General features: G+C 46.6%; 1 protein-coding gene across 2 annotated transcripts in view; it reads right to left on the bottom strand.

Annotated features, from left to right (window-relative positions):
- Trpc7 (transient receptor potential cation channel subfamily C member 7) overlaps positions 1 to 26,507 on the bottom strand; it is a 119,685-nt gene that overhangs the window by 69,207 nt on the left and 23,971 nt on the right. The window contains exon 3 of one of the 2 annotated variants that reach the window (XM_052157576.1): positions 10,143 to 10,325. In XM_052157576.1, coding sequence (XP_052013536.1) covers positions 10,143 to 10,325 — 183 coding nt within the window. Of the gene's footprint in view, positions 1 to 10,142; positions 10,362 to 26,507 lie in introns of those variants that run through there. The other variant, XM_052157577.1, reaches the window with a different exon arrangement.

Below are 26,507 nucleotides of genomic sequence, written 5' to 3'. Positions count from 1 at the left end.
AGCCTCTCTCTCAAGTTCTGCTCCTTTCTTCTGTCTTCTGTCCCAGTCTTGCCCCATTTGTGAGGGGCCACAACACCTCCTTCAGTGTTGCCCAGTCTTACCAGCAAGACCTCCGTTCTTGTAAAATGGCTTCTACCCTTTGCCTTAACCAAATCACGCTTCTGTGAGAGTGTTGTGGGAATTTGAGCAATCCTATGATTGGGAGGCGGGACTCCCACTGAGGTTTCTAGACTGACTTTGTCCCTCGACTTCCAAACTCATAATTTCTCCCTCCAGAATTAGTCATACACATTCCTTCCCCAGACACAGCGTTGTCTGTAGATTCACACACTCCTATTTTGTCTCAAACCATCTAGTTTATTTTCTGTTGGTGTGACAAACACCATGGCCAAAAGCAAATTAGGGAGGAAATGCTTATTTCTTCTTAGACTTTCAGGTCATGGCCCATCTCTGAGGGAAACTGGGCGGGGACTTGAGCCGGGGTGTGAAGCTGAAGTGACAGAGGGATGCTGCTTGCTGGCTCTCTCCAGGACCCAGGCTTAGCTGTCGTATAATTTCTAGGACCACCTGCTTAGGGAACGGTACCTCTGATAGCAAGCCAGGCCCTCCATGCCAATAAACTCTCAAGATAATGCCCGGTGCGTACAGGCCCATCCGACCTGGGGATTCCTTCAGGGACGCTATGTCAGGTTTACAGTTAAAGCTGGAGTCACAGCCATCCAGTATAGATGCTGGGAAGCAAACTTGGGTCCTCTACAAGAACAATGAGTGCTTGTGACTGCCGAGCCATCTCTCCAGCCCCTCATCACACTAATGGGAGAGGTCATTAACAACCCGGTGAAATTAAGTACATTTTAACTGCGAACATTCCTCAATAGAGTAAATGTATACGGTGGTACGCTGGCTGTCTGCTAACATGGAAAGAGTAATTATAGGAAATACAGAAAAACATTTCCATTCCATTCTAATAATGAATCAAATCACAAAATCACTTACTCTAAAGCTAAATGTATGTTAATATATGTCTGCACAGAGAAGGAATCAGGAGACTGAAAACAAATTAAAACAGCTGACATCTGAGATATAGAATTGTATGCTACTATCTGACTTTTAATTGTCTTTCTCAATTTTTTATCATGTCATGTAATAAGCGAAATAAGTGGGATGAAAATTCCTGTGTGCAGAGACCACTGAGCAGTCCCTCCCTGTCACAGAGCAGACCTGTCCTTCAGCCCCGCCCCATCCATGCTTCCTCCTCCCCTCCTCTCCTGTTGCCTCCTGCCTCCTGCCTCCTGCCTCCCAGCTCTTGGAAGCCCCATCTCACTTCTACAGGTTTCTCCTGACATCACCCTTTTGACCAACTGTGAACACATGAGCCCAGCCCCAGACTTGACTCCTTGGTGGTGATCGCAAACTGAATTCCTAAGGACAAAGACCATGCCAGGCTTGCTTATACTGAGACAGAAGATTTAAGTTTGGACATGATCTGATATGATTACTTAAGAAAATTCTCTCTGTCTCTATCTCTCTTTCTGTCTCTGTCTGTCTGTCTGTCTGTCTCTCTCTCTCTCTCTCTCTCTGTGTGTGTGTAAGGAAGAGAGAAGATGCAGGAAGATCACTTAGATGCTAATACCATCCAGGCATGATGTCACTGTGGCTCCGATGCTATTAACTGAAGCATTCACATTAAACAAAACTTTTTCATCTGCAATTATACTTACATATCTCCTCCCCAAGAATGAGATGATGCATTGTGGAACATAATGGAAGGAGTTTGCAATAGATCAATTCCTCATTAAAAGTCTAAATCTATGAGAATATGTAACCAAAATAATATGATTGAAATGAACATTTGGTATTTAGCTTAGTTATTAGAGCTAGCCAGAAGTCCTCAGGGGAGACGTCTAAGATCGCTTTGATTTATGGGGTAAAAAATGACAATTTGAACATAGTTTTTGTTTTTTGTGTGTTGTGGCTGATTGTGCCTGGTTTGCATCAGCGCTCAGGGATGATGAAGAGTTCTGTGTTCCTCCTGTAAATGGCCCTCAGATTTTTCTCTGCTTGCTGACTTTCAAATCAGAAAGTATCCTGATCCAGCCCTGCCTGCCCCAGGAAACACAGCACCCAACGGGAGAGCTGTATGTGCTAAAATTCTGTGGCATAGGAAGCTTGGTGACCAAAGAGAAAGTGTGTCAAAGAATTCTCACTGCACACATTTGTTTCCATAGAACAAACAGGTAAGAAAGCTTAACAGCCTGCCAGGTCAGCAGGAGTTTTAGTGGACTGGTGTCCCCCTTGTTCCATTGGTTTTGCTTGTTTGTTTTGTTTTGTTTTGCAAGCTGGGCAGGGCAGATTGTGGGGATGCAGTGATAAGTCAGGCCATTGAGATGGGAGCACGCCAGACACCAGCTAACCTCTCAGGAAAGGTGCCCCTGCTTCTCTTTGGCTGCAGGATCTACTGGGACTCACCTCTCTGCTTCATCTCTGAGACTGGCGGGCTAGAGACAGTGGCAGGGTTTCCATGGAGAGCAAGATGCTTTCTCTATGACCCAAAGGGACACTGTTGGTAATAGAGAGATTGGAGATCTTGCGTCTGTGCTCTGGGATCAGTCTTGAATGGCATCTAGAGTCTGTGTTTTTATCATAGGCAGGAATTACAGATATTGGAGGAGCACCAAGGCCTCTGGCTTCCCAGTGGATGCTTTATTCTCCTGCTCAGCGGATTATATGTAGGATATACTGTTTCCAGAGAGGCCACACCTTCGCTGAGCTCATGCTCCAAAATTGAGAATCTCTTGAGAGCTTTAGAAAATATTGATGTGTACCCCTTATGGCTAGCTGAACCTGAAACTGGGTAGGAATCTGCCTTTGTCACAAAGCTCCAGGTGGCTCTGTCAGGGTGCAGATGTATGAAGTCTTGGGATAACTATAGTTCCTATCCTGGAGGCTTAGAATCCAGGGCTTTGTATGGCCAAGAGTCTGAAAACTAGCCTGGCATTTTTCATCAAGGGGTGGCTTTGCCCCTGTTGTTCTCAAGAATGTTGGAAACAGTCAGATGTACTTTCACTTGGTACAGTTGAGGAGAGGTGACACTGGGTAGAGGTCAGGGCTGCCACAGTGTGTGGACAGTTCTCACAGCAAAAAATGATCTGCCCAAAATATTATAACCAGTGAGACTGAACCAAGGGGTACTTATTTAGCCTGAGAGTAGTTCTGCATATAAAATCAGCATGGCAAGTAGCTTCCACTGGCTAATCTATTAGTCATATACCATTTTTAAATTAGATATGTGTGCTAATAAAGACTGAAGACTGTTTCTTAGGTTATATGTTCTCATATATGGACCGGAAAATTGAGGTCCCAAGATGAAATTACATGTTTAAAGTCATATATCTCATAAGCCAGGGACCTAAGACTTCAACACAGAGAGGCAGGCTTCTGCTAGGTACTTTCCTACCTTTTCTTAGGGGGTCTTCCAGGCAGAAAAGGGATTGTGATTCATACATGTTTATTCTGATTATTTTTTGTTTCTTTCTTTCCTTTCTTTTCTTTTCTTTCTTTCTTTCTTTCTTTCTTTCTTTCTTTCTTTCTTTCTTTCTTTCTTTCTTTCTTTCTTTCTTTCTTTGTGAGGCTCTAGAAGGCTAGAGCATCCTATACACTAGAAGTACAGAAGCCTCTGGCTAATAAGTGAAGTGGTGTGTCTATATCCATATACTTGATAATTAAGAAACATGCAGTCGTGGTCCTAGCTAAATGCAATGCTGCTGCCCAGCAAGCTCCTTTCCCTTCTAACAGCAATTTCAGTAGAAAAGTAGATCCATTTGTACCGTGTCTGTAAAACGAGCACCAGCTCACTGGGCCCGAGTTAGGTGTGATGATGCGGCTGGGCAATATGTCCCTACCCCTCACCTGTGGATAGTTTTCCTCATAGACAGATGCGCTCCCACTGCGCTGTTCTCCCCACGGTGCTCTCCTCAGAGTCCCATTGGGCACACTTACAAGTTCCTGTCTTCCTGCTTGTAAAAGAATGATGGCAGCCCCAGGAAACGGAGTCACAGCATGCTGGGCTGGTGTGTGACAACTACTGTGGATTGTTGAACTGGCTGAGTATAGGGTCATTTGGGAAAACAAGCCTCTAGGGATGTCTCTCAGGGCACCTGCTAGGTTGGGCTGATTGAGGTGGGGGTGCCCACCCTAACTGTGTGCTGTAACCATTCCATTGGCCGGGTCCCAGATTACACCTCCAGTGTTCATTCCTCTGCTTCCTGACTGTGGGTACCCAGTGACCATCTTCCTCACAGCCTGCTCCTGTGACTTCCTGTAATAGGCCAAGCACTCAAACCATGAGCTAAGACAAACTCTTCCTTTCTTAAGCTGCTTCTGTTTGGTATTTTGTCCCAGGATGAGGAGAGTAGCTAACACGGAAAACTGGTGCTTGGAGTAAGGTTCTTGTGGGATTAAAGAGATCGTGTGACCTGTTGGCCTCTGAGCCGGTTTATCAGGATGAATCGGAGTGTGTGTAACTTAGTTAGAAAAGCCCTAAAAACCTATAACCAGAGCTCAGTGGCTCATTCTTGTAGGAGCTGTGAAGGACAGATGATCCGTGGAGGGCTGGCTCATGAGCTTTTGGAGGGTAACATGGTGCTCTGTCAGGAAGGGGATAAAAGCCATTTGTTTTTTATTCTGACAAAGAACTTGTCTATTCTGCCTGTGATCTGGTCACTCAAGTGAGGTGCAATTCAGAATTACAGGGTGCATTGTTTAGCAGGATTATGCCAAGTGAGCAGTGGTTTGTAGCTAGGCTGGGGCTGCTGCCCCTCACCAACTCTACTCAAGTCAGTGGCAGAGCAAGAGTAGGAAATGGAGGATCTGACAAAGTATGAACTGGAAGAGAAAGGAGGAAGTTCAGAGGAGACAGTAGCTGTGGTTGTTGAAGGTATTAGCATCTGTAAGAGAAACCCCCGGCTATGCACTGGGATGGTAGGCAAGGTACTGTCAGGTTTAGACTGGAGGCTGCATTTGAGAGACATCCCAGTTCATCAGAGAGGAAAAATGCCATTGAAGAGCTTCCTACTGAAAAACAAGAAAGTGCCCAGGAAAAGGTTTGCCCAGGGTCGCCACACAAAGGCCAGTGCAGTTGTGGTCCGAGGGAGCCAGATAACTTCCTGAGCTGACAGCAGAATTTGTTGACATCACACACGTGGTATCTGGTTTTACAGGTTTAAAAGATGGAAGAATAGAGGTTCACAAAGGGTAATGCAGGGGTTCCAAAGGCTGAGAGCCAGGCATCTGCAGGAAGCTGTGAAACTAAAGCCCAGTTTGCAACAGAGAGTCTGGATCTTAGAGATGCCAGGATCTTGGGACATCTGCCAAGGAATACTGCATATGCAGAGTGGGGCTGGCTCCAGATATCATAGTAGCCTGTAGTCCAATAGTGTGGGGTGAGGTGGGGTGGGGTGGGGTAGGGTAGGGTAGGGTAGAGTAGGGTAGAGTAGAGTGGCATGGAAGTAGCTCACACCACTGCAATAGGAGTGAAGGGTAGGCAACTCAAGCCCTTGGAGCCTAGATGATTCTGCTGTGAGCCCCAGGTGCCCGGTGTTTGCCCTGGTGCATGTTGGTCTTGCTGTTGTCTGACCTTTCTTACCTTGCTCCTCTTTTTCAGTTTAGGTATGAGAATGTTTACTTTGTGCCTCTGTATAGCAGAACAATGTCATTGCCTTTTGATGTCATTGATACTCGAAGTTAAGAGAATGCTTGAGTCTCAGCACTCTTTGCACATATACTTTCGAACAGTGTTGAAACTGCTGAGGACTGTGCATGGGAGGCTGCTGCTTCTGGAGTCGTGGGACATCCTCTCCATCTATTTCTCCAAGTTGTTGGGAGCAAGAATGTAACCTGTTCTCACTGGCTCTGTAACAGGTCAGGCTGCGTCTGAAGAGCTCAGAGGTGGTGACAGGAGACTTATGGAATGAGTCACCATCATTGTAGATACTCTGTGCTGCCTGAAAAGAGATGTGCTTCTTCTATAGAAGTAATAGATTGAGCAAAAAATAGTCTTTTCTCTCTTCACTCCATTTCTGCCACCCCCTTTCTCTCTGTGTGTATTTCTCCCCGAGTAGGATGCCTTTGCTTGATTATGTTCAAGAAGCTGCACCCATCCCACAGGGAGAGTTAAAACTTCTGTGGTGCAAAACAGGACAGTCTGGGTCCCTTGCCCGACTCCCTTCGAATACTACAGGACCGAATCCCTACAGAGTTCTCTTGCTGTAGCTAGGAACGTCATCTGGTCTTTCCTCGGGCAGATGGGAGGAGGGATGATGGAGAGACAGTCTAGCAAAAGGGAAGGCAGACATCACCCTTCAAGTCCACAGACGATGAAGCAGTGAGGAGGAGGAGGAGGAAGAGGAGGAAGAGGAAGAAGAGGAGGAGTGAGATATGTTTCTCCATTATACAAGTCGCCAAGCAGTCACCACATGCCACGTGCTGGGTTTGCTTTATAAATGGACTATGAGCTCAACCGAGCTGAAATTGAGATCTAGGGTAGTTGGGCGTTTCCAGAGGGTGAGCCTGGAACTGGCCCGGGTTTATTTAGAATCAGTAGTTTGTGGATGAGGATTTTTAGGCCTTTGAGAGGGATAGTTGAGACTGGGATAGGCAGCAAGCTGCCCTATTCCACTGGCTTATGGCCTGAGAAGATGATAAAACATTTTGAGCAGCTACAAGCCAAAGCTGTGGGTGGTTTTGAGTAGCTGGAGGGTACAGACACTGTTGTGTCAGAGCGTTTGGTGAGCTGCGACTGCGGGCAGTCTTACCTCTGAATTCTCAGAGTGAACTTGCTCTCTCAGGTGGGTAGTGGGAGGGTCTCAAGTGAGCCTTTAGCACTCCCTTGCCTTGCCTGTGAGCAAATCACCACTACCACCTTCTCCCCACAGGTGATGGGAGCTGGCCGTATTCAAGGTACATACTTTTTATCACACTTGAGTCTCATCAGAGCCTGTGAGGTTGGTCTTATTATCCTTCCTTTAGTAGCAAGAGATGCAAGACACAGAGTCTTAGTGTCTGTCAAGTGAGTCCATAAGTCTATTAGTTAGACCTGGAATGGACCTCACCGGGCTCACTCCCAGCCACATCTCCAACATTGTCACTCAGGAGTTGCCTTCAACTGCATTACTGAGTCTGAGTCACCCTCTTTTGTTTGGGAATCAGGGTCTCACTATGTAGCTGTGTTACATACTTAATAGACCAGGGTGATCTACCTGCCTCTGCCTCCCAAGTTCTGGAATTAAAGATGCATGCCACCATCCCTGGCTTGAGTTAGCTTCCTAAAGCAGAAGTCATCGAGAATAGTCACAATTTATGAGACAGTTGGCCACCCCAAGAGGAATGTCATAGTCAGTGTCCTCACCATGGGGCTACTTTTAACATTCTTGGGGGAGATAATGCAGAGCAAGTTGGAGAATGTCTTAGGGGATACTAGGGCGTTGGGTGTCTTAGCAGGAAGTCATCACTGAGACAGCAGTGGCGCCTCTCCTTTGGCATACAGGGGACAGCAAAATCTCGAGAATATTGTCATCTGGAAATGTGCAAAGTTTTTATAAAGAAAAAGCTTGTTCATCTGTTTTTGCAGTTGGAACATGGAGTCGTGCCAGTGACTTGGCTGAGACCACAAGGCTACATAGTCTGTGATTTAGGCTGGAAGTCTGTGTCATGACACCAGCTTGGATTGGCCTCTCTACCTAGAGCCCCATGTCTTCATCTAATGAGGTCAGCAGTGGGCTGGATGTTAGGATAAGGCCTGAAAAGAGGCAAGTGTTGAGATGAGGGGCAGCGTATCCAAGGGCGAGCAGGCCCAGGGTGGCACACGCCACTCACGTGTAAGCATTTCTTAGACAGAGACCGAGCTTGTGTTTCAGACTGATACATGGGCAATGTAAAGAGCTCTGGGGATCTATAAGGTGCGCTGTACTTTATGTGACAGTAGTGACACACGCTAAGGGCTCTATGGTGTCTTGGAGCAAAGGCAGCTACCTGTCCGATTATGCTGAACTCAAGGTATCCAAATGCATTTGAACATAAAATCTTAATGGTTATACCTGATTAAATGCCTGTGAAAATACCAAGAATAACTAGTCTCATTTGATGTCTGCATGAATGGGCTGATCTGATAGCATGTAGGCCGGACCTTAGGCTTTATATTCTATCATCTACCATCTATCTATGTGTCCATCATCTATCTATCTATCTATCTATCTATCTATCTATCTATCTATCTATGCATCTCAGATACAAAAGGCAATGTATTTTTTACATGGACCTTGGTAATTGTCATTTGCAAGTCAGATGTCCAGGGCTGTATTTGTGAGGCTATACTAAGATTCCTGAGGTCAAACCGGAAGGGCATTCTCTGATTCATAAGCCTTCCTAATAGTACATTTTCATTAGTAATTCGCAATATAACAGATGTCAAGAAAAGCTCCAGGGCTGTCTGCCGTTGCATGACGGCGTGCACGGTCAGAGGATGTGCACACTGGAGGTCTTTGACATGAGCCAAGGTTAGCATCCCACACAAGTCATTCATCAGCTTCCCACCTGTGGAGGCAGCAGACGCTTGACATCCATGATAGGTATTTCCTGAAACCTTTATGACTCCCTTAATTGGAAAATTCCATTAGGGCAATCATTTCCCTCACGAAAACCTTTTATTCTGACCTCGGCCACCATGACCACGGAGGGCTGGGGTTTTCTATCTCATTCATTATCAGATCATTTGTACCCATAGCTGGCAGCAGAGGGTTGTAACTGTGAGGAGGTGGCCAGATACCCACTTACAGAATGACTGTACCCTCAATAGCAGTTTTGCTAGAAGATTTGAATTTACATTTTAGAGGGAAAATGGGCAATGTCTACAAGGTAGGCACTGTTGTGGTTGCTTGTAATAGTCAGATTCTGTGGATACAAACTGCAGACCCCCAGTATCCCCTATTTCCTGGGTGTTTCAGACCCTGTTATCATGCCCTGTGAGGGGCAGGAACCTACTTGGGCTGGTGAAGACAGGGGTGCTTGGAAGTTTGGATACGCTCATCTTTACCAACGTCACATGGGCCCCGCAGCAGGTCTTGCCTGAACCCAAGTGTATGGGAAGTCTTAGCAGTTCCATTATGAGACCCCTGTGCTTTGACGAGAAACAACGCAAAGCAAAGCAAAACCTCTGCTCAGATCTGGGGCTCGGTTAAACAATACATTTCCACAAAGTACAAAAACATAGATTTGAACTTGAAGCTTGACTTTGCCAAGCACCTGGCAAAAACCTCTGTTTTGGGAGACTCAGTCTCAGGGAAATCCTTCTTCCTCAGATTTGGGATGACTCTTGAAGTAAAAGCACAGAAAACCTTACAAAGCACGGGAGGCCCCCTATATGAGTCTCACAGGCTTGCCACTTACTGATGGTTGGTTTATGCCCCTGCCCGCCCCTGTGTGAATAATCAAGGGAAGAGAAATGTTCAGAGCCCAGACTGGGGCATTTTAATACCATATGGTTAAAAATGATTGTTTTGAGACAGGGTCTTGCAGTGTCAGAGTGGCTGGGGATGAGAGAGATGCAGGTGTAGTAACGGCTGCTGAGACCTTGGCGTGTACTGACAAGGGGGTGGGCCTGCCCTTGGACATCTGCTCGAGCGTTCTATTAAGGAGACTTTGGAATGAACCGCCTCTAAGCGAACCCTCTGAGGTCCTTGGGTGTTGCCCAGCCCTCTCTCCGAGCTGCTTTCTATACAACCAGTTCCTTGGTGCAGAGAGAGCTTAGTTGATGCTACTGGGTGATCAATTACACGCTTTTCAGCAGGTCTTGGGCCTAGCTTGCTAGCCCACGGGAGCCCCGCTGGAAGTGTGTTCTGATAGCCCCTTTGGAGACTGATTTCTGCTCTCCAGGCTCAAGGCTGATTGTGATTCCTCTGTTGGGGACTGGGAGCCTAGGTAGAGAGGGATCGTGAAATCTGAGCAGCTCTGCAAAATTGACAAGCTCACTGTCTCTGCAGAATCTGGGCGTCACAGTTACTTTGTGGGCACATGAATATACATGGCACGAAGCTGGGCCAGCAGCCCTGCAAAGCCAGGCAAGAAGGCAGGAAAGGCAGAGAGCTTACCTTCTTGACTTCGTATTTAATGGCGAGTTTGATCCGGCTCAGACTCGGACGGTGGTGGTCAGACCATACTTGCAAGTTCACATCGCCATTTAAAATTGCTTCCACCTCTTCTGTGTCTCGGCACAGGTCCAGCACGCCCACCACAAAATCCTTGCATTGCATAGATAACTTCCTGTAATCATTCTAACAGAATAAGAAGAAATCAGGGTGCGTCACACCAAGCCCCGGGTTGGCTTGCTCAGCACAGTGAACCTGGGGAGGGCCTTGGAGCCAGAGGCGCGTGCTGGCTCCTGGACTGAAGGCCGGAAGGCCGGAAGGCTCTCATCCGGGCCTGCCTTCTCTAAGCTAGTGTTTGCTCAGTGGTTCACAGTCACCTCAGGCGTGAGCTGAGAGCAGGGGTTCCTCCTCTCCACCCTCCACACTCAGCATTCCCAGGGCTAGGGCCAGGAATCTGCCTTGTAAGTATGTCCCTGGGTGATCTGTGAGTCTGCCCTGCCCTCTCCGGGCTCTTTCAAAGTCCCAGGTCCTTGTGCCCAAGGCTGAGTAGAGTCTAATACTGGAGAGCATGTCACTGCGCCCGCGCTGGGGACTGCTGCACACGGCTCTGCTGCAAAGCTCCGGCTGACAGGCTAAGCTGGCAAACAGTGGACACAGGTGTGCCTTTTTCATGTTTGGGAAAACTGGTTTATAAATTTCAAAATGAACTGTAATTCACATCTAGCATTATGCTTAAAAAATACTTACACATTTATTTCGCAAATTGTGATTCCCACACTCCCGGCCTGTGGAATAAACTGCTCTAGGTCTTGGCCCCTTGCTAATGTTTCTCCTTTCTTAATGAATTGCTCCAGCTCCTCCCCAGTATCTCTTTCAGAATGTCCTTGAGGGGCTAACTTCCTTTCTTAGTGACACTCCAACTTGTCTGTCTTCCTAACAGATAGTTCAAAATTTCAGACAGTGCTACAAAAGATGTTGGGGAAAAAAAGAGTATTCTGTGTCCCCTGCACACCACCTCCCCCCCTCCCAATATTTCCCCTCAATGCTTCCTTCCAGATCTCTTAGTTGAAGCCACACACATATCAAATGTCACTCTCAGTGTTAATCACTGTCGTCAACCCACAGGCTCACGACCCACAGTTGGCAAACAGGACAGCTTTGCCTTCCTGAAGCCTGGATTCCTCAGCACAGAGGCAGGGGCCTGGCCGAGGAGGAGCAGCTCACGCACGTCCCCCAAGTTAATGATTTCCAGCTCCGTCCTGGATGACACTGTCACTTTGCATTACACACAGAGGTCAGCGAGTGCCTGTTTGCTGGGGGAGGGAAAGGGATCAAGCAAATATTTTCAGACAAGAATGGCCAGGCTCCATTTTTATTCAGAGTTTAGGTAGAAGAGAGTTTGAGAAACTCCATGGAGACAGGGCTGCTGCGAAGCTTGGCCAGATTGGCATGCCGGTTCCATGGGGGGTGGGGGTGGGGGTGGGGGAGGTTTGAGCATCCAAGACCAGGCTGACATGAACACTGCATCCTGTCTTTCTTCATCCTAGGACTCACCCACTCACCATCCACTCATTCTCAAGGAGATGCTGCCTACCAGATAGCGCAGGTGCCAGAGAGAACTGCAGCTGCTGCTCCTAAACACCTTGGGGGTGAAGGAAGTGGGACTCCACCCTTGGAGTTCCATCCAAGAGCAGCAAATGCCCAGGGTGGTGTGCACGGAGCTACCCTGGCCCGGATCATCTAAAGGTTGTGTTCTTGGATGCTGAGTGTTCGCAGTGCCAGTGAGGCGTCATCTTAGTCCCCACGGAACCCCGTAAAGGAAGCACTGTCACCATTTCTGGCCTCAGAGAGCCCCAGGGCCGAGCGTGCACATCTGCTGTGTGCAGCCTTCTCTCCCTCAGGTCGCACAGGACCTTGTTTGTTGTCAAAAAAGAAGCTGCCCACGCTGGCAGCACCACATGGGCTGCCTCTCCTGCCTCTGCACTCAGGAAGTCTGGGACCTGTCACCTCCGCCCTCCCTGAGCCAGGTCCACTCACAGGAGACAGCTGCTCAAGGACACTCCACTCTCCCCTCCCCCCTGCACCACCAGCTTTCCCGCCTCCTAGTGGCTCCATATACACATATGCTGTTATTTCTTTGTCTTAAAAATAAATGTCTCCTGACTCCCATTACAGCCCCAATTTCCTGTCCTGTTTGACAGCAGAACTCTGGTTGCTGCGGTTGTCTACGGTTGTCTACATCCTTTGCCTCTGCTGTCCTCTGGTGTGGCGGGTCGACCCATCCAGCAGTGCTCTCAGGCCTGGGCAGGCGCCTGTAGATGCCAGTGTACAGGTCTTCGGGTGAACTCAGGTTCTCACTTGTTAAAGTGAGTACTGAGGACTGGATGGCTGTGCGTACTGGGAATGTGTGTGGGTTTGATACTTTACTTCTGGAATAAGCATACCATTTTATATGGCCATTCCTTCCGTGGATTATCTGTCTTCACTTCTGTAGCTTCACATTAAATGACAAGGATTGGCATTCGGAATCCCTCAGCTTTCTCATACATTTAAATACTGCTTAGGGCTTTTTGAAAGTTCTCTTTGTTTTCACATAAACTTAATAGCAAACGTGCTTCTACCTAGAGGAAACTATGTTGGGATTTTTAAAAAGTGATATTGGTTTGAATCTACTTATGAATATATCTGGTCCCAAGATAGACAGGGAGCTGAACCCAGTCAGCAGCCTGCGCTGGCCCTGAGCTTTTGAGGTGGAGCCTGCCATTTAACAACATCAGCTTTAGTAAGTCATTGGTTTTCCTGATTTTGGTGAAGAACTCCAACTTGTCAATTTTGTCAACATGACTGACAGATAAAATCAGGAGAGAGAGAAGCTCATTACCCAGATGGGACAAAAGCAAAGTGACTTTCTGAGGTCGGTGCTATGGAGACACCCACACAATTCGGGATAATTAACACTCATTCCTCAATGGAGATCCTAGAAATTAAATTTCAAAGCAGCGCGGACTTCAAATCTACTCCCACATTCTCCCCTTCAGGGACCTGGTTATGGGAGGGAATATTTATTGAAATCTTCCATGGGCGCAAAGGGAGATACATTAGCAGGGATGAACGTGCTGTTCGCCTGAGGGAACTTGTTTCCTACCTGCCTGATTGCGTTGAGAGATAGCTGTAGTAACAGTAACAACAAAAGTGCCTTAAACGCCAGATGCCATCTGTCACAGCTCCCCCACGAAGCCTCATCATCCCCCAAACAAGAGGATTAAGTTTTCCCTACTGAAGTCAGTGGCATGGGGTCAGGAGCCACCTCCAGGCATTTGGTTCTCTAGAGTTGCATTGTGAAGGAGAGATGCAGAAAGGATGTGCGGGGCTTCCGGGCGGCCAGCAGGGAGAAGTCAGTGTGCTCCAGTGAATCCAGCGGGCCCCAGCAGGGGCCTTCAGGTGCCTGCTTTGGGATCTGAACAGCCTGGGCCACAGCACTCGGTCTCCAGAGACCTGGTGTGCACCCAGAGGCAGTCTGGGAGTTCACAGCACAGCTTGCTCCTGTGGCACAGAGCTTAGGCTCCAATCCGGAGGCCTCTGGCGGTAGCCCTCAGACCTCTCCGCTTCCGGATCCAGATCAGCCTGGGCGGCAACACCACATCTCCAGGTCCTGCAAGAGGCAAGAGGGGCTTCTGGGCGGCCAGCGGGGAGAAGTCGGTGTGCTGCTGTGAATCCAGCGGACCCCAGCAGGAGCCTTCAGGTGCCTGCTTCGGGATGTGAACAGCCTGGGCAACAGCACCCTGTCTCCAGGCAGTGCAGGAGATAAGCTGTGCACCAGAGGCCACCTGGGAAGGGGCAGCTTGCACTGGTGAGTCCAGCATTGACAAGACTAACTAACACCAGTGAGAACTAGATGGCAAAAGGCAAACCAGGAACGTTACTAACAGAAATCAAGGCAATATGGCAACATGTGAACCCAATTCTCCTTTAACAGCATGTCCTGAATACCCCATCACACCAGTAAAACAAGATTTGGATTTAAAATCACTGGTCATGATGCTGGTACAGGAACACATGAAGGACATACTTAAAGAAATTCAGGAGAAAATGGATCAAAAGTTAGAAGCCCTTGCAAGGGAAACACAAAAATCATTGAAAGAAATCCAGGAGAATACAAAAGCCAATAATGAGGAAACACAAAAAAACACTTAAAGAAATACAGGAGAACTTTGGTCAACAGGCTGAGGTCATGAAAGAGGAAACACAAAAATCTCTTAAAGAATTACAGGAAAGCACAAACAATCAAGTGAAGGAGCTAAGCAAAACCATCCAGGACCTAAAATCAGAAGTAGAAACAACTAAGAAAACTCAATGGGAGACAACTTTGGAGATAGAAAGCCTTGGGAAGAAATCAGGGGACATAGATAGAAATATCAACAACAGAATACAAGAGATAGAAGAAAGAATCTCAGATGCTGAAGATACCATAGAAACCATGGACTGAACAGTTAAAGAAAATGCAAAATGCAAAAAGCTTGTAACTCAAAATATCCAGGAAATCCAGGACACAATGAGAAGACCAAACCTAAGGATTATAGACATAGATGAGAGTGAAGATTTACAATTTAAATGGCCAGCAAATATCAAAGAAAACTTCCCTAACCTAAAGAGAGAGATGCCCATGAATATACAAGAAGCCTACAGAACTCCAAACAGACTGGACCAGAACAGAAATACTTCCCGTCATATAATAATCAAAACACCAAATGTACTAAACAAAGAAAGAATATTAAAGGCAGTAAGAGAAAAAGGGCAAGTAACATATAAAGGAAGACCTATCAGAATCACAGCAGACTTTTCACCCGAGACTATGAAGGCTAGAAGATCCTGGGCAGATCTCATGCAGACTCTAAGAGAACACAAATGCCAGCCAAAACTACTATATCCAGCAAAACTCTCAATCACCGTAGATGGAGAAACTAAGATATTCCATGACAAAACCAAGTTTACCCAATATCTATCCACATACCCAGCCCTACAAAGGATAATAGGAGGAAAATACCAATACAAGGAGGGAAACTTCACCCTGGATAAAGCAAGATAGTAACCTTTCATCAAACCCAAAAGAAGTTAACCAAATTTAAAAAATAACGTCAAAAATGACAGGAAGTAACAATCACTATTCCTTAATATCTCTTAACATTAATGGACTCAATGCCCCAATAAAAAGACATAGACTAACTGACTGGATACATAAACAGTACCCTACATTTTGCTGCTTACAGGAAACACACCTAAGGGTCAAAGACAAACACTACCTTAGAGTAAAAGGCTGGAAGACAATTTTACAAGCAAATGGTCTCAGGAAACAAGCTGGAGTAGCCATTCAACCCAAAGTCATCAAAAGAGACTCTGAGGGACACTTCTTGCTGGTCAAAGGAAAAATACAACAAGAAGAACTCTCAATCCTGAACATCTACGCTCCAAATGCAAGGGCACCCTCTTTCGTAAAAGAAACTTTATTAAAGCTCAAAGCACACATTGTACCTAACACAATAATTGTGGGTGACTTCAACACTGCACTTTCTGCAATGGACCGATCAGGAAAACAGAAACTAAACAGGGACACAATGAAACTAATTGAAGCTTTGGACCAATTAGATTTAACAGATATATATAGAACATTCTATCCTAAAGCAAAAGAATATAGCTTTTTCTCAGCACCTCATGGTACCTTCTCCAAAATCGACCATATAATTGGTCACAAGACAGACCTCAACAAATATAAGATCGAACTAATCCCATGCCTCCTATCAGATCACTATGGAGTAAAAGTGGTCTTCAATAGCAACAAAAACAACAGAAAACCCACATACACATGGAAATTGAACAATATTCTACTCAATGATACCTTGGTCAAGGAAGAAATAAAGAAATTAAAGACTTTTTAGAACACAATGAAAATGAAGACACAACATACCCAAATCTATGGGACACAATGAAAGCAGTGCTAAGAGGAAAACTCATAGCCCTGAGTGCCTCCAAAAAGAAAATGGAGAGAGCATACATTACCAGCTTAATGACACACCTGAAAGCCCTGGAACAAAAAGAAGCTATTTCACCCAGGAGGAGTAGAAAGCAGGAAATCATCAAACTCAGGGCCGAAATCAATCAAGTAAAAACAAAGAGAACCATACAAAGAATCAACAAAACCAGGAGCTGGTTCTTTGAGAAAATCAACAAGATAGATAAACCCTTAGCCAGACTGACCAAAGGGCACAGAGAAAGTATCCAAATTAACAAACTTAGAAATGAAAAGGGAGATATAACAATGGAAACTGAGGAAATCCAAAAAACCATCAGATCCTACTACAAGAGCCTGTACCCAACACAACTGGAGAATCTGGAGGAAATGGACAATTTCCTTGACAGATACCAAATACCAAAATTAAATCAGGACCAAATAGATCATCTAAACAGTCCCATAATGCCTAAAGAAATAGAAGGAGTCATAGAAAGTCTTCCAACCAAAAAAAGCACAGGACCAGATGGTTTCAGTGCAGAATTCTATCAGACCTTCAAAGAAGAGTTAACACCAATACTCTTCAAACTATTCCACAAAATAGAAACAGAAGAAACCCTACCCAGTTCCTTCTACGAAGCCACAATTACGCTGATACCAAAACCACACAAAGATCCAACAAAGAAAGAGAACTTCAGACCAATTTCCCTTATGAACATCGATGCAAAAATACTCAATAAAATTCTTGCCAACCGAATCCAAGAACACATCAAAACGATCATCCACCATGATCAAGTAGGCTTTATCCCGGGAATGCAGGGCTGGTTCAATATACGGAAATCCATCAATGCAATCCACTACATAAACAAACTCAAAGAAAAAAAACCACATGGTCATTTCATTGGATGCTGAAAAAGCATTTGACAAAATTCAGCATCCTTTCATGCTTAAAGTCTTGGAAAGAACAGGAATTCAAGGCCCATACCTAAACATCGTTAAAGCAATATACAGCAAACCGGTAGCCAGCATCAAACTAAATGGAGAGAAACTTGAAGCAATCCCACTAAAATCAGGGACTAGACAGGGCTGCCCCCTTTCTCCTTATCTTTTCAATATTGTACTTGAGGTACTAGCTCGGGCAATTCGACAACATAAGGAGGTCAAAGGGATACAAATTGGAAAGGAAGAAGTCAAACTATCATTATTTGCAGATGACATGATAGTCTACCTAAGTGACCCAAAAAACTCCAGTAGAGAACTCCTACAGCTGATAAACAACTTCAGCAAAGTGGCAGGTTATAAAATCAACTCAAGCAAATCAGTGGCCTTCCTATACTCAAAGGATAAGCAGGCTGAGAAAGAAATTAGGGAAATGACCCCCTTCACAATAGCCACAAACAGTATAAAGTATCTTGGGGTGACTCTTACCAAACATGTGAAAAATCTGTATGACAAGAACTTCAAGACTCTGAAGAAGGAAATGGAAGAAGACCTCAAAAAATGGGAAAACCTCCCATGCTCATGGATCGGTAGAAACAATATAGTTAAAATGGCCATTTTGCCAAAAGCAATACACAGATTCAATGCAATACCCATCAAAATCCCAACTCAATTCTTCACAGAGTTAGAAAGAGCAATTATCAAATTCATCTGGAATAACAAAAAACCCAGGATAGCTAAAACTATTCTCAGCAACAAAAGAAATTCTGGGGGAATCAGTATCCCTGACCTGCAGTACCAAGCAATACTACAGAGCAATAGTGTTAAAAAACTGCATGGTATTGGTACAGTGACAGGCAGGAGGATCAATGGAACAGGATTGAAGATCCAGAAATGAACCCACACACCTATGGCCACTTGATCCTCGACAAAGAGGCTGAAAACATCCAATGGAAAAAAGATAGCCTTTTCAACAAATGGTGCTGGTTCAACTGGAGGTCAGCATGCAGAAGAATGCGAATTGATCCATCCTTGTCTCCTTGTACTAAGCTCAAATCCAAATGGATCAAGGACCTCCACATAAAGCCAGACACTCTGAAGCTAATAGAAAAGAAACTGGGGAAGACCCTTGAGGACATCGGTATAGGGAGAAAGTTTCTGAACAGAACACCAATAGCGTATGCTCTAAGATCAAGAATTGACAAATGGGACATCATAAAATTACAAAATTTCTGTAAGTCAAAGGACACCATCAAGAGGACAAATCGGCAACCAACAAATTGGGAAAAGATCTTCACCAATCCTACATCAGATAGAGGGCTAATATCCAATATATATAAAGAACTCAAGAAGTTAGACTCCAGAAAACCAAACAACCCTATTAAAAAAATGGTACAGAGTTAAACAAAGAATTCTCAACTGAAGAACTTCGGATGGCGGAGAAGAATCTTAAAAAATGCTCAACTTCATTAGTCATTAGGGAAATGCAAATCAAAACAACCCTGAGATTTCACCTTACACCAGTCAGAATGGCTAAGATTAAAAATTCAGAAGACAGCAGGTGTTGGAGAGGGTGTGGAGAAAGAGGAACACTCCTCCACTGCTGGTGGGGTTGCAAATTGGTACAACCACTCTGGAAATCAGTCTGGCGGTTCCTCTGAAAACTGGGCACCTCACTTCCAGAAGATCCTGCTATACCACTCCTGGGCATATACCCAGAGGATTCCTCACCATGTAATAAGGATACATGCTCTACTATATTCATAGCAGCCCTATTTATAATTGCCAGATGCTGGAAAGAACCCAGGTATCCCTCAACAGAAGGGTGGATGCAAAAAATGTGGTATATCTACACAATGGAGTACTATTCAGCCATTAGAAACAATGAATTCATGAAATTCTTAGGCAAATGGATGGAGCTAGAGAATATCATACTAAGTGAGGTAACCCAGGCTCAAAAGGTGAATCATGGTATGCACTCACTAATAAGTGGATATTAACCTAGAAAACTGGAATACCCAAAACATAATCCACACATCAAATGAGGTACAAGAAGAAAGGAAGAGTGGCCCCTTATTCTGGAAAGACTCAGTGAAGCAGTATTCGGCAAAACCAGAACGGGGAAGTGGGAAGGGGTGGGTGGGAGGACAGGGGGAGAGAAAGGGGCTTGCAGGACTTTCGGGGAGTGGGGGGCTAGAAAAGGGGAAATCATTTGAAATGTAAATAAAAAATATATCGAATAAAAAAAAAGAAAGGATATGCGGGGTGAAGGGGATCACTTCTTTTTCTTCTTTCTCTCCGTTTCTGTCTTCATGCCTCCTTTCTGTGGTTTGAATGTTTTTTTTTTTTTTTTTTTTTTTTTTGGTTTTTTGGATTTGGTTTTTTCGAGACAGGGTTTCTCTGTATAGCCCGGGTTGTCCTGGAACTCACTCTGTAGACCAGGCTGGCCTCGAATTCAGAAATCCACCTGCCTCTGCCTCCCAGAGTGCTGGGATTACAGGAGTGCACCACCAATGCCCGGTGGTTTGAATGTTAAATGTCCCCTGTAGGCTTGTTAGTCGGAGTGTTTGGTCCCCAGCTGGCATCACTGTTGGGGGAGCATGTGGGACATTTAGAGCTCACTGGAGGAGTCAGTCAGCCTTGAGGCTGTACAGTCTCGCCTGCCCGAGCTCCTGTTCATGGTCTGCTTCCGGAATGCTGACTCAGCACGTACAGTAGCTTCCTGCTGCTGCCAGCCTCCCGGCTGGCTGCAGGGTCTTCCCAGCTGTCCCTCAGGGTGTCCCTCTGGAATTGTAAGCCACAACTCGCTCTTCTTCTTTAAGTTGTTTTGTTAAGGTGTTCTGTCCCAGCAACAGCAAAGTAAAGTAACTTCCTTCCTTCCTTCCTTTCTTCCTCCTGCTCTTCCTTCCTTTTTCCCCTTTGATGGATTAATAGTCTATACATTGATTGAAATTTAATCATGCTGAGTGTTGCTTATGATAGCAGCAGGTCAATATATTTAGTAGATTTAATACCATATATGAGAGTGTTGAACATAGTCTATAAGCAGAAAATAAATTTATATAGAGATGTACACACAGAGAAATGTATCTATTGATCGATAGATTGACAGATAAATAGAATTACATTTTGCTTCTCTCTAGTAACAAGAAGAAATGTCATTCTGTAGGTGATGCGGCCAGGAGGAGCACTTTTGGTAGGTAGCTATAGATATTTTCATCCCACTGTTCTGATTTGAATTAAATATAAACAGAAGTGATTAGCTGAGAGGTAATAAGGGGTGCGGTTCAGATTTGAAGAGGTCAGATATGGTTTTTTTTTGGGGGGGGGGGTATCAGAATAAACGGGTTAGTGGCACCTGCGGAGTGCAGGTGGGAGGCAGCAGAGGCGAGGGCTAGCCTGGGGCTGCACAGGGAATCAGAGAACAGCTAAAAACCAAGGCTCCACCCAAACAAACAATTACAGCAAAACAAAAGCAAACCACAGATGAGCTCATTGAGGTTTGCGGTAATAAAGACAAGATGAGGGCCCTTAATGGGATTCTGTTTTTTCTAAATACCTTCCCCCTTTTTGGGTGCCTATACAGAGTAGTCAGAAACTTGATTTTTTCCAAAGAGAAATCTACAGAGGGCAGAGGAGTTGAGGACTATATAGAGGAGTGGTTTTAATGGTGGTCCGTGGAGCTGAGACTGGTACAAGGGAAGGAGATTATTAAGGGTCTGTGCTTACTGATGGTGACAGATGAGTGCCCATGGCGACCAGGAGAGGATGAGGGTTAGACCACTGGAAGAAGAGAGTCAGCAGAACCCAGTTAGAATGCTACAAGGGTGGTGTGTTCATACTGAAACACCAAGACTGAAACTGCAATAGCTGGACCACAGGGGAGTGACTGGGTGGTCCCACAGTGTGTTGTCCTCTCATAGTGTCAACGGGGACAGCAGTAAAGGGTAGGATGATCCATTGACCTGTCAGTCAGGCATGGGTGTTCTTGGGATGAGGGGCAGAGAAAGGCCTAGGTGTGACAAGCAACAGCACGGGGGTTCCAGTTTCAACCCCAGAATCAGTGCAGTGGACACTGTCAGGGGCAAGAGCTGTCAAGGTAACTGTGTCCTTGTGGGACATTTCTTCAGAAAAAGGATGGCGGTACTGCATCTCTTAGGGACAGCATGAAGGCCAGAGAGGGCTTTACTGAAGGATGTGTTCCAGCGAATCAATGGGAAAGTACAGAGATGGAGAAAAGGGGTGTGTGGTTGGAGTGCTTGGGAGCAGTCTGATGCTCAAATGCAGGTTCAGAGTGGCTAGGGACACCCTGTCTCCCCCGGTGATGACGGAGATGCCTCATTAATGATGCTGTAAGGATTCAGTGAACAGAGGCAGGAGAAACAGGCAGCCTGGTGCTGGGTGTGTAATGCACACGCAGGACCCCACAGCTACCCAGGGCTCCACCCTGGTGCCTTTCTTCCTTCACACTTCTCACTTGCTTGATGGGTGAGAGTATGCTAAGATTTATCATACAGGGCTGAGTTCTTATTAGTTATAACTGGAATCAGCTGATGGATGTGGAATTCTGGGTGAGAGCCTGAGCTTGGTTCTCATTGTTATAATGAGAATTGGTTTCTTTGTTTCCCGTGCAGACTGAAGTAGAGATTCTGGATAAATCAGCAAGCTCAGAGAACTGCCCACACTGTAGCGATTTGGAGCTCGCAGTTTACAGGAAACCTCAACAAGGATTCTTGTCTATGGTTTAGCTCTTCCAGTGCCTCTCCCAAGACAGCTGACAAATCCCTGTATTGGAGCAACTCCCGTAGCTTCATTCAGTGAAGCCGTTGGGTGCATGATACAAACAGAGGCCAGAAGGTTGGGGTGTGGGGATGGGGCAAAGTTCTGATAGTTCACAACTCTGATGGAGGACCCTGGGCACAGGCACGGCTTCTGTGCCAGGCAGTGCTGACTCAACTCTGCTGATGCTTTAGTTTCCCACCTTGGTTTTGATTTACCTGGTTGGCAGCTACTGACATTGAGAGGGACTCTTAGCGTAGCAACACCTCTGTGAAATTCCAGAAATACCAGATTACTGTGCCTGATGGTTTTCTTAAGAGGTCCTCTGTTGGATTAAGAGGCTTACCTAGGAACAGAGCTGCCTTTCGAGAAAACAATTCCCGTAGTCTTCAGGAAAGCCGGGCATCACACCCACCAATGCCACAAGAACATTTAAGCAGCCACGATGTGCCAGGCACTGGGAATCCGTATCTAAATGAAACATAACCCTGGCAAGCAAGATACTGGCAACCAGATGAAAACCACATGGTAGCTGCAGGTGCCCTGGTGCAGAGCTGGGCATCCCACTGACACGTAGCCATCAAGGCTTTCAGAGGGGAGACAGAGTATGAACTGAGACCTGTGGAGGAGCAGAAGCTAAGAGGCTGAGGCGGGTGCGAGGCATAGCAGGGGTGACCGTTCTAGCGTGGGGGGCTTACAAAGGTGCTGTTGGGAGAGGGCCATCCCTGCGCGGGCTGGCCTAGATGTTGGTGACTCTAACCAGGCCTGATCATGTGCACAGACTGTGTGTATTACTCAGCACACCAAGTTTGCTCATGTGTCTACACAGGAGCCCACACACTTCACAAATCTTTACCCAGAGCAAGGATGCTCCTTGGCTCTGTGTTGCAGAGTTCTCAGCAGGGCCTCGCCTTAGCTCCCTGCTCTTCTGCTGCAGTGATTCCAAACCTGGGTGGATCTTGCTCAGTCCCTGCAGGCTACACACCTCCACCCACACCCTCCTCTTCTCTGTCTTGGCAGCTCTTTTGTACACACTCACATTTATGCACATACACTCACACACACACACATGCACGCATGCACACACACACCACTGTGCACACACAGTCCTTTCTAGTTACCATATGTAATGAATGATTGCCCCAATCTGTGAGTAAGGATTGTAAGTTAAAATAGAAAGATGGATGGATGGTCTTCAGGAAGGGTTCTCCTCTCTTCTGCCAGCCTGCCTCCAACTTGGGTTGGCCCAAGCATGCTTGGTTTGAATTGCCATGGTTTGAATGCATTGCCCAAAGCTCCTGTCTTGGCAACTTAACAGCTAGTGCAGCAATGTTAGAGCCTAGTAAGAAGTAACGAAGTCAGTAGCGCTTTGCCCTTGCGATTAGACCAAGGTCAGTATTGGGGGAGTGGATACATTATGACATGAGCTAAAAACTGCACTTAGAAGTTTATTCTCTTTCGAGTTGTCTTGTATTTCTACCTCCCTCCATGGAACAATGCAGGAAGAGGCTGTCTACCAGATGCACACACCTGACCACTGGTCTCTCGAGCCTTTTGTTAACATTTCTTTGTAATTCATCCAAACTGTAAAGTATATAAATAGTATATAAAGTATAAAATAGACCAAGAGAGACACAATATTAAGAGGTATAATTATTACAAGTGGCATTATAATTGGTTATCATTTAGTGACTGCTTGCCATGGGCCAAGCCTTGGGCTGCCTTACATATTTAGCTCATCAAATTCTCATGAGAAACCTAGGACGTAGATACTGTTTCCTGGATGGAGATCTGAAGTCCAGAGACTTGCTGACAGCCATGATTCAAACTCAGGTATCCATACCCCAGTGCAGGAAGGTACTCATTTATAGCAGCAGTAATGCCCTAGCACATACTCAAACCCTCATGCCCTCTCTGTCAGGCAGGAAGAAGCAACAGTGCTCAGGGTCCTTGAGGGACTGGTGTTTGAGGCAGTGGTGCTGAGACTCTAGGCAGGGCCTTGTGTTAACACACCCAGGGGAGGTGGGATGGGGGAGTGAGGGGGGATGAGCCGGTGGGCGCTTTTATGGTTTAGTGGGATGCACATTGACCCGCGTGTCGGGCACACGTTGGCCCACATATCCTAAAAGAATGGTTCAGAATTTTTTGTTTTTATCAAGGTCCTAAGTCTCCCATAAAACTTCCATAGTATACGTTCCAAAGCCCAGCACCCCTTCCTGAGAGGTGTGTGGCAGAGCACGTGGTATCCGCCCACTCTGTCCGATCCTACATCCTCCTTGATCTCACGGCTCACCTTTACTCTGCAACGAGTCTCCTCCCACTCACATCCTTGTCTACATGGTGAAAGATGTGGCACTGGGTTGATAAACAGAAGGTTCCCAGAGTCCCCTTATAGTGGCTTAGAGGGTCTTGCAGCTCGTTCTGCAGGCACACAGAGAAACAGCCTGGCAGGATATGACAACACCATCTGTGCCAGCTCCGTCCCCGAGGGGTCGGACAGTCACAGCTGGACGGCTTTCAGCAAACACATTTTTGGGATCTCTTTCCTGTTGTAGTGGAAGCAGATGAGATGGCTCTAGATGCTGCCAAACTAAAAGTGGCCCCCTCCTGGTTCCTGTCAAAGCGTCCACCCACTGGCATAGCCAAGCCACGTCCGTCCACGGGGCATTCTCTCAGTCATTCATCTAGTCACCACCGATGAACTGAGTACTACCTGGGATCCCTGAGACACGGAGGGTGGGCAGGCGTGCCTCGCCCCTGTGAGGCTGGTGGCTCAGAGGGAACGATGCCAGTGGAAGCCCCGGGGGGGGGGGTGGGGTTCAGAAGGTGAGCTCTCCTGCTTGTCAAAGTGGAGCTCAATTCTTCCACAGGCAGCCTGGCACTAACTCCTGGGAAAACATTTCCTTTCAAACAAACACTATTGGTAAGATTCAAAACCAGGTGAGAATTTACTAATCTAAAGGCGGAGTGAGTGGCTTCCAGGGACCTCCTCTTGGAGAGAGGTTTTACCCAGCCCAGTGTGTGCTCACTGGGCTACCTTGCCCTGGGGCTAGAAGGAGTGATGATGGAGCTCTCCTGGCCCACAGAGACACCGTTTCACTGGGAGATTAGTTTATATGTGATGAGTGTTCAATGATCACTGAGCGAAGGGCCACCGAGTACTCACTGCATGTCGGAGGCAGCCAGAAGCAAGGCAAGCGGCTGCTCCTCTTGGGGACCTTGCATTTCACTGGGGGCGGAGGGGGGCAGAAAGCTGCCAGGAGAGGTCACTGCTTCATACAGTTGGGAAAGCAGGAGCTAGCTCCCTGAGGAGGTGACTTTGAATGGAGAGTGGAGGGAGGTGAGAGAGACAGCTATGCAAATTTGTGATGTGTTCCAGACAGGATCTCCAGAGAAAGAAGACTGCAAAGCGAAAGGATAGTGTGTCAGGGGTCAGTGAGGAGGAGCTGCAGGCCTGTGACTGGGGCAAAGGGAGCAAGGGAGAGAGCGAGCGGGGAGAGCTGAGGCCAGAGCAGCAGCGGTGAGCAGATGGCGATGTCCAACTCTGAGAACTGTCCTCCTCTTCCCCCAGGGGGATGGGAAGTCATTGGAAGACCTCAGAGCAGAGCGGACACCATCTGATCCAGGCCCTGAGAAGATCAGTCTGGCTGCTGGGATGGAGCGAATTGCAAGGAGCAAGAGCAGAAGCAGAAGAGCCAACCAGGATGCTGTGTCCATGTCCTAGAGGAGAAATGAAGGTGGCCAGGACCAGGCGAACTCAGTCAAGGGGTAAAAGGATATCAGGCCATGGAGGTCTCTGCAGGCCATGGAGGTCTCTGCAGGATGGAGCCGAGTTTGCTGATGGGTTGGGCATGGAGTGTTGGAAATGGAAAAGTCAAGGGGAAGCTGAGGTGGGCTTCAGCAGGGCTGGGCTGGGTGCCACCAGCTTCCTTCCGGTCTCCTGAGAAGAACCCTCCTCCTTCTTCCCCGCTGTGGCCAGTGGAGACAGTGTGGGGGTGGGAATGGCAGCCTTGGAGTTCCAACCTAGGCCTGGGGACAGCAGGCCTTCTCTGTTGCCCCCTGAGTATCTGATAGTTACCAAGAGAAGAATGTGCCCTAGGGGCACAGAAGAAAGGCACAGACGTCCAGGGGACACGAAAAGAGCGACGGGAGCTCCTCCCTGGCTCCACTCTGGAGTCCAGTCGAGGCCTTTGCCTCAGCAGAGTAGAGTTTCAGTATAACCAACAACCGAGGCCTTTCCCTCTCTCTCAGCCACAAACCGCTCTTGTCTCTGCATCTTGTCAGAGACCCATTTTTAGGGAAAGGGCACATATACTTATATCACTCCTAGGTTAATTTACTAAATTATAACTCTACCCAAGGCATTTCTGAAGCCACCTCAGCCATTTCTTCTGTCAAAAGGTGGGTGGAGGATTTTTTAGCAACCTTTGAGATGTACTCCAAGATTCCCCAAACGTGTTTGTATGGCTAATGTTAAGACAATTAATTGCTTAATCTTTCCCAAGGAGCCTGTACCCAAACTTGGGTAGTCTGGATTTTTACCTGTGCTCTCGGGAAGTAAACACCTTTGTTGAGGTGTAGTTTTCTTTCTGAGGGCCTTTCTCTCCCTTAGTGGTCATGCTTAGAACCTGTACCGAATTATCTTT

Source organism: Apodemus sylvaticus, chromosome 14 (assembly GCF_947179515.1).
Source record: "Apodemus sylvaticus chromosome 14, mApoSyl1.1, whole genome shotgun sequence".
NCBI classification, from domain to species: Eukaryota; Metazoa; Chordata; class Mammalia; order Rodentia; family Muridae; genus Apodemus; species Apodemus sylvaticus.
This window is presented reverse-complemented; position numbering and strand designations above follow the sequence as displayed.